The sequence below is a fragment of the Contarinia nasturtii genome, unplaced genomic scaffold, assembly GCF_009176525.2.
Source record: "Contarinia nasturtii isolate CC-2019 unplaced genomic scaffold, AAFC_CNas_1.1 Cnas_scaffold_864, whole genome shotgun sequence".
NCBI classification, from domain to species: Eukaryota; Metazoa; Arthropoda; class Insecta; order Diptera; family Cecidomyiidae; genus Contarinia; species Contarinia nasturtii.
Genome location: NW_022198211.1, coordinates 296,084 through 311,913, shown reverse-complemented (window position 1 = coordinate 311,913; position 15,830 = coordinate 296,084). Strand labels below are relative to the sequence as shown.

General features: G+C 31.0%; 1 protein-coding gene across 1 annotated transcript; it reads right to left on the bottom strand.

Moving 5' to 3' along the window:
* Positions 1-3: 3 nt before the first annotated feature.
* LOC116342313 (extensin-2-like) lies at positions 4-4,345 on the bottom strand. The gene is made up of 3 exons (XM_031769856.1): positions 4,199-4,345; positions 2,423-2,688; positions 4-1,111 (listed from the first exon to the last, which is right to left on the bottom strand). Exons 1-3 carry the CDS (start codon positions 4,205-4,207, stop codon positions 55-57), a joined length of 1,332 nt encoding a protein of 443 aa, XP_031625716.1. The 5' UTR covers positions 4,208-4,345; the 3' UTR covers positions 4-54.
* Positions 4,346-15,830: the final 11,485 nt, after the last annotated feature.

The following is a 15,830-nucleotide window of genomic DNA, read 5'->3' as shown; positions in this document are numbered from 1 at the left end:
GAATAAATATTTTTCATTATATTAATTTTTATTGAAAAAGTTTCTCGTGTTTTTCTACTCCTTATCGAAATCTCGTTTTTTACGATAGTTTAAATTGGTCACAGTTAATGGAGCAACACTTGGCTGACTATTAAATTCAAATGGCGGATTATTTATGAAATTGACATTGCCACGAAAACCATTACGCAGCTCTGGTGATGAATTTAGCGGACCAACAGAAAGATGTGGCGGCAAAAGATTTTCGTTAATTGATAAACTATTTGGCAATCGTGGTTGATTGAAATATGGCTTCGGAGTGATTAAAATTTCATTGCCTTGATTGGGTGCAATGCTATTGAATGGTCTTGGAGTCGATGATACAATTGGTATTGGTGGAATATACTTTTTAAATTGAACGGGTTCGTCATCTGTGACGTAGGCACTGGTTGATGAAGGAATCGAGTTGAAATGATTAATTCTCGAATTGATGTTGGACTGCGCAGTGACATATGAAAATCTATTTATTGGTGGCTGCGTTGAAGGTGAATAAAATGGAGCCGGTGTTTGTTGGGATACAACGGAATAAGGTGTATTTATTCTGGGATTGTTATAGGCATAGCCTTGAAATGGTGGCGTTGGTTGTACATAAATTGGAAAATGTGGACGTCGCGACAAAGGTGCTACCGAAGACGCAACCGGTGCTAATGTCGATGAGGACACAATTGGAGATGCAGTGGTAGGATTGTATTCCCCATTGAATGGATATGGTTCTCGATACGGTGTTGACGATGGCACGTTGTAGGGTGATGGTGATGCAAAAGGTGTCGGTGACACAAACGGTCCCGGTGTACTCGATACAAACGGTCCCGGCGTACTCGATATAAACGGAGCTGGCGTACTTGATACAAATGGTGCAGGACCAGATGCACTGGGATTGAATGGCAATGGTTGCACAGTGTCTTGAGGTGGCAAATGAGATCCGCTGGCTCTATAACCGTTTTGATCCGCCCGATAGTTGGTAGTATAAATTTTTCCATCTGGCCCAATATAAGAATAATAGCCAACAACAACGCGATCATTTCCAACCATGTAGCTTGTTTGGCGAACCTTTATACCATTTGTGGTTTCATACCTATTAACACAAATAACAAAAAGGTAAAAAATGGATAATTTAATAACATCATGACCACAATTTAATAAGATTAAATATTTGCATATAAATTATTTGCGCCCGATGTATAGCTCATCGCATGTAAAGCTCATTGTATGAATTTGAATTAAAAATGCGGTTAACAAAAACCAATAATTATTCATAATTAATCAACATTTTGATTGAAAATATGAAATGTGCATTTGTTTAAATATGATCGAAAATACCTTTTTTAGACCATAGTGAAATAGTATTTAATTTAAAAAAATATCTAGAATGACACAAAAGAATCATGATACAGAAATGTATATAACTCAGATACATTAAGTCAATATTGACAATGCGAGCGCGGCGTTTTAATTCATTTCAAAACCACTACTGTTCACACGTCTAATTACAATCCATACATCAATTCGATTACGATTCAATTTAAAGCTCCGTATTTTATCGACCTATTATTTAATGGCTTATAGCCAAATGCTTTGTGAGAGCAGTGCATGTACTTCTCATTCTTTTATTCATTGCATATACCTTCTGAGGTTGACAAGGCAAAGGAGGAGGGCCAGTAAATTTAAAAACCAGATACACATTTTTGAGAAGGGGAGTGTTTGAGAAAAACGAAAAATCATTTATTCTGTGTGCAAATGGCAAAAATATGGCCTCCCCAAAGTCGTGCTTGACCAATATGAAAACGGGGAGGTTTTAATTTTGTAATCTTCTCTCCAGAGAGATCGAATCCTCCTTGAAATCCTTGGAATGTTTATGTATGCGTTCCTCTTTGTAGACAAATAATTAGCCTATTTAATTAAATCATTAGGTGATGGAAATAAATTTTCATTTGTTCGTGTATGCTATTGGCATGACTAATTGAACTTTGAACCGAAAAATGTTGCAATTGTTGCTTTCACTGTGATTGTATTTCGTTCTATCCTAAATAAAAGCCCAATAAATAAATCGACATTTCATATCAGCATGGTTCCCTTTATATGGAAAATCTCACTCCATTGTGAATTGTTTACTTGGTCTTTGTTTTGATTATTTGTTCACCAGTCAGTAAATACATTGTTTCCGCTTCTTCCTATTCGAATCGAAAATTTTGTAGGTCGCGCGGGAAAATGTTTTGAATTGAACGCTTATGCGTTGAATAGAGTTATCTTCGCATTGAAAATAATTGTATCATTTGCATCAGTAAAATAAACCACAAATGGTGGAAACACACATTACATAATAAACAGTCTCAATTTGCATAATTTCGAAAACTGAACCTATAGGTCAATAGATGTATGTACGTACGCATAGTTGTAGTCGCCATTCAAGTCTTTTTGATCAACTTGATTTATAGTTTGTGCATATGAGTCTGGATTCCGACGGGCCACATCGAGTGCAGCATCTCCAACATAGGGTGAATAGTTTGGTGGTCGACCGAATGAAAACTGACGTTTTACTTTTGCAGATGATGCTCGATCTGATAATTTGGTTGTGATAGACGATTGTGTAGTTGATTCCGGTACTGCCAAAACCACACTTGAGCATAGCGTTGCAAAAATTAGTATGCAAAACTGTAAAATATTGAGCAAACAAAAATATGTATATAAATTTAATGCGGTTTATATAAAGCAAAAACGTCATTTGGGTGGGTGATGCAAATTATTCTAAATGCTTCGTAGCGCGTTATAAATAAAAAGATCTGATGACGAACAACACGTAGCCATAATTTTTCATCAAAATAATAGCAATAATAATAAGTCCTTTGTGCACACATCCGACAATTGCTATTATTACTACTTGAAAAAAAAAGATGAGCGTCAGCGACGATTTGTCATAATAACTTACACATGAAATAGCAATCTTTACCTGCGCGTGCTTCTTGGTCGGAGTTAAGTCATTGCTATGACAGATTTTTTAATTATTACATTTAGTCATAAAATACATTTGGTATGTAGCACGTTGAGTGCTTCACTCTAACAAACTGGTGCAATTAAATGAAATCATGTAGAATAACCTCCATTTCATTTACATACAATTATGCCATTTTCTTAAAATCAATTTAATGATTCATCACAGAAGAATAGTTTTTGCTTAAATCATTTTTATATATAAATCAAATCGTTATTGTTCATTCTTTCAAAACTCTAAACGGATAAATTGCATTTTGTGCTAGTATGGCTATATTTCAACTGTTTCATTATTATTTCGTATTGGATAATCTTTCGCAAAACAAATTATACTTGCATCCATTAAGCAAAATATTATTATGAACCATAAGAAAGATAACTAAGTACTTAATGGTTCCAAATGAATTCATTTACACTTTCTCATAATTGAATAATCATTTCTATTGAAAATATCGAGAGGAGAGTATGTTTTTATTCAGACATTACTCAGCCATAAGCGCTGAATAACATACTCTCTTCTCGATATATTCAATAGATTTGTAAATCAAAAAATCTGTCCATTTTATTTTTTTATTTTTCAAAAATTATGTGTTGATTATGGTAGAGATGAAATTAACTATGGAAACCGAAAAATACATAAAATGTACAGGAAGCAATTAGCATTACCAAAATGGAAATGATTACAATTAAGAAAAAAAATCCTCATTATAAATAAGAAAAAACTGCAGCATGAACCAATTTAATTATGAGCCAGAATTAAAAGCCTTTTAAAAAAGACAATACGATGAAATTTTAAATAAAAGAGCAATATTGTAAATTTTCACAAATTTTTTCATAATTCACTCTTATTTTCTGTCACTTGTAACGGTTTGTAGATGATATTGTCAGTGGGCTCTTTCAGACTAATTTCAGTTCATGATACATTTTTTTCTCTTAAACAGCTTGACTGAATTTTCATGTTCACACTGACCGAATTTTAATTTTTATCACGATTATTTCAAAAACAACTATCACTAATAACAACCTACGATATATCTATTAAATTCAATTTGTTATAAATTATTGTCAAAACAAAGCGGTTAATTGAAAATGTTACTATTGAATTTATATTGAAAATTATTGATTTTGATTAGCACACTGTAATTCATTTTCAATGGATTGAAACAAAACTCACCGAGTTCATCGTAATTGAATTTAAATTCCAGAGCACTTTTTTTAATTAATTTTACATCAGTGACAAGTTGATTTGTGTGTTTTATTCGAAATGAATGTGCAGTCCATTCACATGAACAGCAAAATTCGCACTAAGTCCACGAAAACCGTTCCGCTTTGTTTATATACTATTTGAGCCAAGTCTTGGCCAATATTCTCATCTCGGGCGAACGTTTTGGTCAATTAGTTGAGTTCACTCTAGCAGAAGTGACGGCATTATTAATAACATTAATAACAATTCAACGGTAGCAATGTTTTTGCTATTCTGCTTATATGTTTCTGTATTTTAGAGCTTTTCTGTGTAAAGTGGCTTGCCCACTATTGATAGGCGAAGAGGAGTGGAGATGGGAAGAGTGGAAGAGGTAAGAATTTGTGACGTTGTATTGTGTTTTTCTTTGTTTTGTTTTTCACTTTTGCTGATAGCACGTCTTCAGACGTTTGTTTTATCCAAAAGTTTCCAGCGCTATTTTCATCTGGCCATCAAAAACGTAAACAGCAATTGTTTCAATTTCTCAGGTCTCAAACACCTGAATATCTATTGAATGCGCACAATACACAAAGCCCTCATAAGACAATTATTGGTCCGGTGGAAACTGTATTATTGTACATATAATAGCAGTTCCAGCAATCCAACCTCCCACCATTTATGATATCGCACTGTATTTTGTGTGTGTGTAGCAAAGTATTAACAACGCAAATATTACGTAGATTCAATTTGTGAGACAAATACAGCATATATGCATCAAGAGATCACATTCAACGAACGAAACAATTAAAATGTAATGTGTGAATTTAACTGAAGACAGAAGACACCAAAAGAATAATAGGGTTTTGTGTGTGTGTTGACAATTGGTTAAATTCACCACAAATGGATTAGATCATTTGTATTTGAGTGATGTCATATACATATTGGTATAAATCCAATGTATCCATTTAATTGTAATATGCCACGAGGTACGGTACCTCAGGTACCACTTAATTATGGCTTCGGAACCACATTTTTGTTTCGAAGTTTTACAATTCTAGTGCAGATTGAAAACGTTAACGTTTTGTTGGTTTTGAAACCAAAGTCTATCTTATATTGAATATTCTGGAAGCCAAACTTTCAGTAAATCACTACATAAACTATAATTTAAAATGAATGTTATACTCTTTGCGGCACTCTAAATTACGTGGCATAATATGCCCGGTTCACCATGTGGTTTTCATTGTATGCATATAAGTGTTAAAGTACTTGCATACCACGATGATTCAAACCACTTCATTTTCGGAAATATTTACTTGAAGAATAATATCATTTGGAAAAATTTCTCTTTCCATTCAATATCGATTGGTTTCAGTTTGGCATGTTTTCACTCAGAGTTTTTCAACAAAGCATACTATGTATCTAATAGTATTACATTTTTATTGTTGTAACAAATACAATCAACAAAACAAACACTTTCAACTCGTTTTATTTGTTACTTTATTGTTGAAAGAATACGTGCCAAGGAACGGATAATGTGCATGAACAATGTGTGGAAGATATTCGATGCGTACTATTTACTTGATTAGAACAAAATAAAGTGCATATAAATGCATTATAAATTACGAAGCTCTTTCACTTAAAAGATCCTAGCAACGTTGTATTCATTCATCATTATACCACATTCAAATAAATTATTGATTACACAAACATCGAAGGATTAAAAACTAAATCGATTCCCTATGCAGACTCAAATGATGTGTACAATTTAAACAATTATTGTTATGTTATGTTTGATCCATTATTTTACATGTTTATTACTGAACAGAACTAAATTACTGTTTTGCTTTTAATTAAAGATTTGAACGATTATGCCAAGTTTATTAGCTGAAACTTGGAAATTTTGAATGTTTACTAAGAACTGAGAATAAAATAGTTTTCTGTGTTATACATTCTATAACATGACCAATCACGCAGCAAAGACATTATTTTCAGCAACGGCAGCAGCATCAACAACAACATCAATCAATGGCACAAACTATGTAATGAATGAAAAGTTGAGTTTGATGTAACCATAAATGCATTTCTCAACCAGAGACTTTTGGTTGTTTCTAATACAATGTGAATAGCAGTCAGCAGACTAATATTAAATTTTAAAATTGTCTTTTTATGGAGTTGAAGGTAAACCCTTAAAAACAGTTGGTTGAAACAACATTAGTTTTAAATAGTTCCGTGTTTCTTATACAAAATAAATTGGATTTGTAAATCTTAATTTGTACATTGTACAATTCAATTGTGATAAAATTGAGATAGAATCATTCATAATATGAAATCAATTCATTACCGTTGTGGTAGCACAGCATCCGTCCACATTAATTTATTTTTTTTATTTAATGAACATGAAACTATGTTAGAACAGAATCGTGACGCATTGTACCAGAACCAAAGACGCGCATTATTTTCATTGTCATTTCAACAAATATTGACATTGAATTTCTCATCCGAATACTCGAATACTTGAAACCGCAACAAGACATTGTTTTCTTCTCCATCCATAAACTTTTACGATATCAACTTCTTCTCATCTTTATTTTGTTTGTACTATGACAAAATGTTAATGAAAGTGAAAAAAATACACTGCCTAAATATACATGATTACATAACAACATGTTCTCATACGAAAAAAAAAACAAGGCGATTTTGAAGTTGATTAAATCGGTACAAATTAAAAAAAACATTTTCGGTTTTTTTCGGTATGATGAACATTCTTGTGATTTTTTTTTAGCAATTAAATCTATCATACCTAATGAAAATGCAACAATTTTATTTATTTCATTTAGTTACAAACTAATGGCAGAGTGTTTACTCTATACATAATTTGAATCAATTGTGTTTTTAAAATAACTAATTGCACTGTTTCCAAAATATTGCACATTTGTTTACAAATATGTTAATGAATTGAACGAATGCGATAGTTACATTGTTAACGGTCCATAGTTTTACATTAAACACATAGTATATTGCTTCATTTGTGGCAACTATTGACTTCGAGGTGACACTGGCACGTAATGCAATCGAACCAAATGTGCGCTCCCCAGTTTTAAATGTGTATTTATTTTCGTTTCACATTTTCTTCAGTTTTAGTGAAATTTTGTCATCACATAAATAAAGTCAATTGTTTGGCGGCGCTTCTACCGAAAAAAAAGATGACAAACGTTCTTCACACGTTTAAAAAAAAAAAAATACGCAGTTAAATGTGGGTCAGAAAAAAATAGGTTCGTAAATTGCTTGTCATTTAATTGATGTTTGTATACATAATTTTGGTCTTTGTCAGCAGTATTATGTGCATGACCGCTATGCAAAAGGTAATAAAAGTGAAAATGTACATCAGTGCGTACATCAACGACCTTGTCGGTTATGATGTATAATTTTTGTTTTCCAACTATTGTTTGTCGTATGGATAAATTTTCATTTCGTCGTGGACGTAGAAGACCTATAATTTATATCGTTCAAAACGTACATTATCCGACATTATCACATTTGACAATGATTCTGTATCTCATTCTTTTTTTATACGATCAAAATTTACGCTGAAATTGAATAATGAAATGGAAAACACAAATACACTATTTTTTTCATTCAGTAGTAATGTTTTTCCTTTATCTTGATCAGTATGGGATGATTTATTAAGACTAATGGATTTAAACTACTATCAAATAAAGTGCAAACATTGGTCTCACCATTTCATTTCGTAAAAATTGATGATTTCAGATTGAATAAGTTTGAGGAATAGCGGGAACTCGACAACGTTGAGGAACATTTCAAATGCTTTATGGATAAAATTCGGTTAAAATCTCTTGAGAATTTAAAATCCCAATAGATACAAGCTCAAGAAATTTGTAGACTTGCAAGAAAATTTTTCAAGTTGTTAACTTTTAGAAACTAATATAGAGTTTTATTGATCTATGTTGATGTAGGAAATAGTTTACATTGCGGTATCGCAAACAATTTTCAGATTGCAAATATAGTTCTCAAATATTGCTTTCCAACATAATAAAGAATATAAAGAATTCAACAGTATTTATATAACGTAAATTGTTTCTTCAAATGAATGTGAAATATTTGTTAAGTAAATGAATAAGAGATGATAAGTTAGAAAATGCCATCCAAATCAGAGTAAAGATGATGTAATCAATTAACGCAAAAAATATCATGTAATAATATTTGATATAGTGTTTAGGGCAATAAATAATTCTGATTCATTGTTTTTATATTATTACCGGCACGTGGTTAGATGGAACTGATTAGCTCATTAAATCAATCAATGGTGCCAGCCCAAGCGGTTTTCCACATACGTCATGCTTTCCAAATAATATATATCCTATGTACCTAGTATATGTAAATTGGCAAAAATATTTAAATTAGTTCAAAGCATGTTTCAAAATGTAACACAAACTTTGACTGTCAAATTTTATCCCTTTAACACTTGCTCTGACGTGTGAGGCGTATTTATATTAAAATAATATATCAAACAACAGAAAACTTTATTATCTAATTATGCCGAAAAACTTCGCAAACAATCACGTTCGAACACATCATCACATAAAAAATTTCAAAATCTTCAATTTCAATTCACTCATTTATTTAGAAAATTGCTTTTGTGGTTAGTTTATGACTAAAGCATTCAAGTATACATTACATTTGGTATGAACTAAACTATAAGTCTATCTTAAAAGTTTTTGTTTTGATAATGGATATTGATGAAAAATAACAAATGTTAGCACAAAAGATTAATGAATGTGAGTAGCGAAAAGAACAAACTTAATCTTACATAAATTTATAATATATACTTACATGATTTCATTCAATATATTGTATTTGTTCATTACTTTTTAATGCTACTTTTAATGACTTACGCGCTAAGTTTATAATCCAACTTAGACTGGGAAGAAGCATGAATGAGTCATATATCATAAGTGCAACTATAGTTCGGTTGTAACTTCATTTTCCATTTTTCTTTTCATTCATGTTTAATTTAGTTTCGAAAGTTCGTTCGAATAAATTTCACTCGTCAGAAAAATAAAACTGAACATATGTCCCAATAAATGATAGGATAGAGCTCCAAACTCAAGATGTTTCTCTAAGTAATTTTATAATATTCTATATCAATTTTATGCAAATTTAGAGAACAATGTTTCTGATATTCTTGATGGCTGAACGAATTTATTCAATTTCCAATATATTCTCGAAAAAATTCACCAGTTCGAGATAGACAACGAAAAAAAACCCGAACTTGAAAAATGAACTTGTTTTGTTTTCTTCAAGTTTAGCGCAAAATTAATATCACCATATGAACAATTGAAAATAAAGTGCGCTTTGTTTCCCTCAAATTATATCTTATAATCCCACATTCTTATGCGGCTCACACCGCAAGTGTGTGCTGTGATTGTTTGATATATTATTACATACGTAACAACCTTGATCTTGATACAAAGTTTTCGCTTTAAATTTTTGTTTTGTGTTTCGCATTTAATATGTGTCGCGGTAAACTGAAAATGATACATGCATGTGATTGACAGATTTAGATAAATATTCTTCATCGTACTTAAAAAACATTATTTATCATCTTGGATTTTGGCTACTAAAAGCGGTGTTTTTTCGTTTGTTTATTAATCTAACATGACATGGAGCATGGACTTCACACTCCAACTTACTCTTACGTCACACCGTACACAGATTCTGGATATTGAATTAGAAATCGGTTTATTCAAAACAATACGCCAAAATATACAATATATAATATTGACCACCGAGCCAATAACAATAGAACGGAAAGCACTAGATTGTTAATGATGCTCCGTCAATTTTGTTCTCATGCGATTCAAATTTGATTGATGATCTATTTGATATTTGCACAGAGGAAAACAATAGACATCGTTCCAAATAACAATGAATTGTGTTTAATTGATCCACCATATTTTGCTAATTGTTGGTGACAAAGCATATAAATCATAATTAAAAACAGGTAACATTTGATGTGGACGGACACTCTACCCACATGACATATATTCAGCAAATGGATCGAATCTAAATTTGGTAAAAGCGATTGTTTGGCGAAAAAACCATCCAAGATACTCAACCATTTCTGTTATGGATATATGTCTTTTCTTTCCGGTATCCAAACTGTGTTTGACTTAGTAAATATTATTTGTTTTGTTTCATTTCTATGAAATAGATCATTTCAACAAAGCAAAATCAGTCAGCTTCAATCACAAGATTTAATCTTTTTTGTGCCTTTGATAACAAAATTTACAGAAAAACTTCGTAATAAAGGAATTGTAAGATGTCATATCCACTATCTCGAAGAAAATAATTCCTTATAAAATCGTTCCAACCGCCAAATAGACTTACTTTCCATTATTTTCAGGTTTACATATTTCATGTACCATTGTTTATTTGTTTGTTCATGTGGTCTATTCATTACACAATAGAAGTCTGTTCAATATAAGCATTCAGTCAGGCTTGAATTATGTAAAATACACCTGCTCTATCTTTGAAGCCATTACTTTCCATGAACTTAATTTTTCATTTTCGTCCACAATAAGTTCAAGAAGAACCAAAACCAAAGCTCTTATTCTTTATAAATTCAATTAGAAAAGATCAAAATGTTTAATTAAATTCTAATTTCAAATTTAAATATGCATTTTAATGCGAGTAAAAGAGACAACCATATAGATTTTACCAACTCCTTTAAAAAAAAAATCCAAAGTCATTCTTTCCCATTATTCAAATGAATAAAGTACATAATACAAGCAGAAGTTGAAATGATAATAAAAAAAAAATACAAATAGAATAGTTTTGTGGTGGTAGCTCTTTCACTGGGAATTATGATATAACGGAATAAGGGTGAAATGCTGTGTTTGTACTCAAAACATACACAAAACATATTTTACATTCCATATGTGGTAAATTTACCGCGAAACAATTTTTATATAAAAGTCAAATGAAATGAAACGTAATTCTATGTGATGCTAGTAAAACTTTTCCCATTTATCACTAAGCGCAACCTTGCAATGTGGAAATAGATATAAATATGCAGAATTTTTTCATCGCTTAACCAATTTGAATACAGTATGATATTGGTACATATATTGTACATGTATATTGTCGTTGAATGTTTATGAAATCTCTCAGAAGTAATATCTGGGTATTTAAAATACTGGTGATTTAGATGAATACTATGCAATAATAATCAATAATATTTTTAATAAAATTTTACAATATAATCCAATTTAAAATACTGCACGATGAGCTTCTTTTATAATATTGTACGCGAATTTAAAGCAAACTGAGACATGTCGCGATTTTTTTATTGTATAGTTCTATGTTTAAATGAAAAAAGATTTGAGTGAATAGTAAGCTGATTTAATCACAGGTCCGAAAAATGATTATTGAAGTTCCGTTTTGTGTTAGCGATTTTTATGTTATTGTTCAGCCGTATTTTCGTGTCACAAGATTTATCTCGCCCTCCCCTAAATATATAACATTATATTCAGTTTAAATAACGGTACATAGTGTATACAACAGTATATTACACGGTGACTCAACATTTCAATAGTCGTGAAAATGTTTCTCAGACAACCAACAAAGGCATAGAATTGATATTGATGGAAGCAACATTTGCTTTCAAAAGAGAGCTGTATTGAGTATTGACTGTACCCAACCCATCCGGGAAAAATACAACAAATTCAGAGATATAAGGAACTCTCGCTTTGCATAAATATAAAGGTTGAAAAAATTGAATATATACGAAAGTTGTTTGAAACTCTCTTGTAATGTAAATAATTTACGTGATTACACGAATTTAAAAGTTTGATGTCGTATTCAATATTAACCTAACATAAGCTGAACTGGATCGCTTCAATCGATTTAACTCAAACGTTACAGAAAGCTATTATTGCAGAAAAATTGATTTAATTTATAATTTAAATTTACCACTTACCGTATATGTAAAACTATTTACCTTTGCTATGTGTGCAGCAACATGTTGTGAAGAACTTTTGTGAACATACAAAATTGCAATGGCATACAGTCAATCAGTATTTTTGTAATTTAAGTTTCTTTATTTCATTTTACACCGGACAAATTCACATTTAGATTTTGAATATATATATATTTTTTTGTAAATATTGTTAATTTTGCGATTTCTATTGTTTCGATTATTATTTACATGTGAAAAGAGTCTCGAATCATCCAAATTTTCAACTTTTATGACCTTTTCCGGATTTCATATAAATAAAAAGTCAAAAAATCACACAATATTTTCCTAACTTATGTAATACAACCAAACTCTTCAACTGGTTTAAATGTATTTGTTCTTTTTTTCGATACAATTTTCTACAACCGAATTTAAATGTATGCAATGGAATAAATCGAGCGATAATGAAATTATCATGTGTATATTTTTCGAAAAACTTTCGAGAGAAGTTTTTTTTAATAATTTCAGGATCGTTCTAGCCATGTTCTAAAAATAATATGCAAGAGCACGTTTTTCGTACTATGTAATTAGAAGTAAATAACTTTAAAGGGTTGATTGTTAATATTATGCAAGAGTTTTCACTATTTTTAACTTTTGGCAGCGGAAAAATTTCTAATAATGCTCATGAAATTCTCAGTGCTCGAGAATGATTCAAATATTGACAATTTTCAAAGCATTTTATTTGCACATCACTCATGAAAATATTGTCCGATAATTCAAAATTCACAAAGTGATTAATGCTTCAATTACAAAAAGAACATCACTTTGACAATAAATACACACAATGAATTATCTGGACCCATTTTCGTATTAACTTTGGTTTAGAACATTATTAGAAATTTCGTAACGGCGATGGTATTGTCTGGGCTCTGAAACATACACATCTTTTATTCATATAATGTTGCTATCCGCTTTGTTTTTAATTTAAAACACATTCATTATCTACATTCATTGAGTAACATTTAACACTGTTGTGCATTTGGACGAGATTTATTTTTCAAAAGTGGATCTATCAAATTTATTTAATATCCGCTTAGCAAATTCGTTTCCAGTTGTATGCCAAAACACCAGTCATTTGTTGCAAGTATATATGAACATTGAACATAGCATAGGCATCACAAAGTCCAAGTATCAGAATACTAGAAATAATGACAAATTTGTAAATCGTACCAACTTTTTGGAGTATTTTTGTTGATTTCAATTAGTAGAAGTAATAATCGAAAACAATAATTTAATTAAATAAAAGCTATGAGAATCGAAAAGACCGTTTTTGAAATATTCAGTAGCTAAAAAATAATATTGTGAGTGGATCATAGTTAAGGTATGGTAATTTCTAGAGAAATCAAATCATTCTTACGGACACTCAAAATCAGTTATTGCTACATGTGCGAAAAAATTCAGTGACATGACATATTGCCGTCTGCACTGTACGACATGTAAAGTACACATTTGACATCACTGAAACGATGTTTCGAAACTTAGCGAATAACGTACCATTTCGTTGAATGACACATATTTTTGAACATTGTATAGTGTTGTAATTTAACTGTAACTAACATGATGTAGAAGCAAACAGAATTGCACAAAAAAAATGTGAACGGTAATTTATTAATTTGTGACAGCTTTTACGGTTAGGCTTTATTTATCTCATTCATTTATCACAACTATGAATTTTCAATATAAAATATAGTGGCCGATAAAATCGATTGAAATTCAATTAAATCGTATTCATTAGTTTATTCAATTTACCAAATGTGACTATGTAAATTGAAATATTGATTTTTGTTATTATAAATTCACTTTGATCGAATACAAATCTTTCGCTCATTCCAGAACACCTAGGCTCATTGCAAGTTGTTCATATAAAATGGGGTGCATAACATTTTATTAAATGTTAACATAATGTCATCGTATCAAATGCGATTATAGCCCGAATCAATTTATCAATGTTGCTAATTTTCAACTTAATGAACTTTATTGTTCAATTCATTGTATGTAACATGTATGTTGCACATATTATATATAAATTGTACATGACCGTTTTCGTCACAGATCCGGTGCATATAAACCTTACATACAATTGAATGCGATCCATGAGTAGACCCAAGCTATTTTCAATATTTGTTCATGTTTTAGGAAATTTAGTATGCCTTTTTGTATTTTCGGTTCCCATATAACTCATTTGCGGAGTAATTTTATCGATGACGGGACTGTGCGGAGTTCAGCGGAGATAGCATGCAAATGCTGTGTGTACGAGTGCAACAGCGTTCTTTGCTGTTCATAGATTTATTTTGTCCAATCGTACATCTTAGTAGCCGTACACACAGCTAAGTTACTAATAATCTGCGTAAGAATGATACACATAGAAGTGCTGTTACCCTCGTACACACAGAGTTTGTATGTCATCTCCGCCAAACTCCACACAGTCCCGCCACCGTCAAAATTACTCCGCAAATGAATTATATGGGTTGTCATATTTTGGTTATAATGAATGTCATGAACAAATATTGAAAATTACCCATCTTTATTGAGAAAAAAATGGGAGTTTAATATTGCGAGAATCTCGTGCGATGCCAAATTAAGCAGCCTCAATTATTTCACATCTGAGGATCAATTAATTTTAAACGATGAATTTCTCCCTTTAAAAGCAAATGAAGCAAAAAAAGAAAGAAGACTACAACGCGAAGACCAAAGATGTCGAATGTTGCAAATGATTACAATCCATATTCATTACTATTTAATAGTAAGACTATTAATAAAAACTAGCAACAAGTATTTTGGTAGTTTGGTGTTAATGACATTGTAATTGAGCAATAATGAAATGATGAAAATGCCGCTTACAATGTATTTTAATGGTTGATCATCAAAGTTGAGTTTGTACTTCAAAACAGAAAGTTTGTAAACTCAAAATTTGATGATACCAGTTTGCTATTGGTAATAGTAGTTTACAGTAAACTGTCTATGAGTGACATCTTCCTTATATCCTTAGTACTATTTCATACATATTTTATAGTAAATACAACAACTTTACAATGTCCCGCAATTCTGTCATAAAATAAATTGTGGATTTTCTGTATCATAAGCCCGTGTTTTCAATGTGACAGATTTTCTTACAGTTGTCAGATAGTTAGCTAAACTCCTATCAACTTTAAAAAGAGACAAATGGCCCGGCTCTCAGTTTTAGCATTTTGCTGGTGCGATAAGTTATATTTTATTAACACTACTATAAGTAAATGATTATTAGCCGTCAACACCAAATCTGGGAGACAGTCACATTGCGGAAACATTGAATTTAAGGATATTTTTTTAACAACATTTTGTTATATTCAAAATTTGGCGTTGAAGACTTCAACTTGAAGTGTATCTAATAATTTTTATATTCAAAAACTGTAAATAGATAAAATTGATTCTTCTATATATATGTTCCTACAACAACATTCTTTTTATATCTATTTAATTAAGAGTGGACATAGTTTTTTTTTGTATTTTATAGTCTTATATGTTTTTAACAATTTGCTGGCTATACTGTTTAGATAAATTTGAACAAAAAATGACACAGGAATTTTTCCATTGCAACCCGAGTATACCGGC

Bases quoted from the DNA above. Each gene is read 5' to 3' on its own strand.
- LOC116342313 (XM_031769856.1), bottom strand. The intron at 1,112-2,422 runs GTACGTACATAC...TTGTGTTAATAG, and splicing joins AATGGCGACTACAACTATGC to GTATGAAACCACAAATGGTA.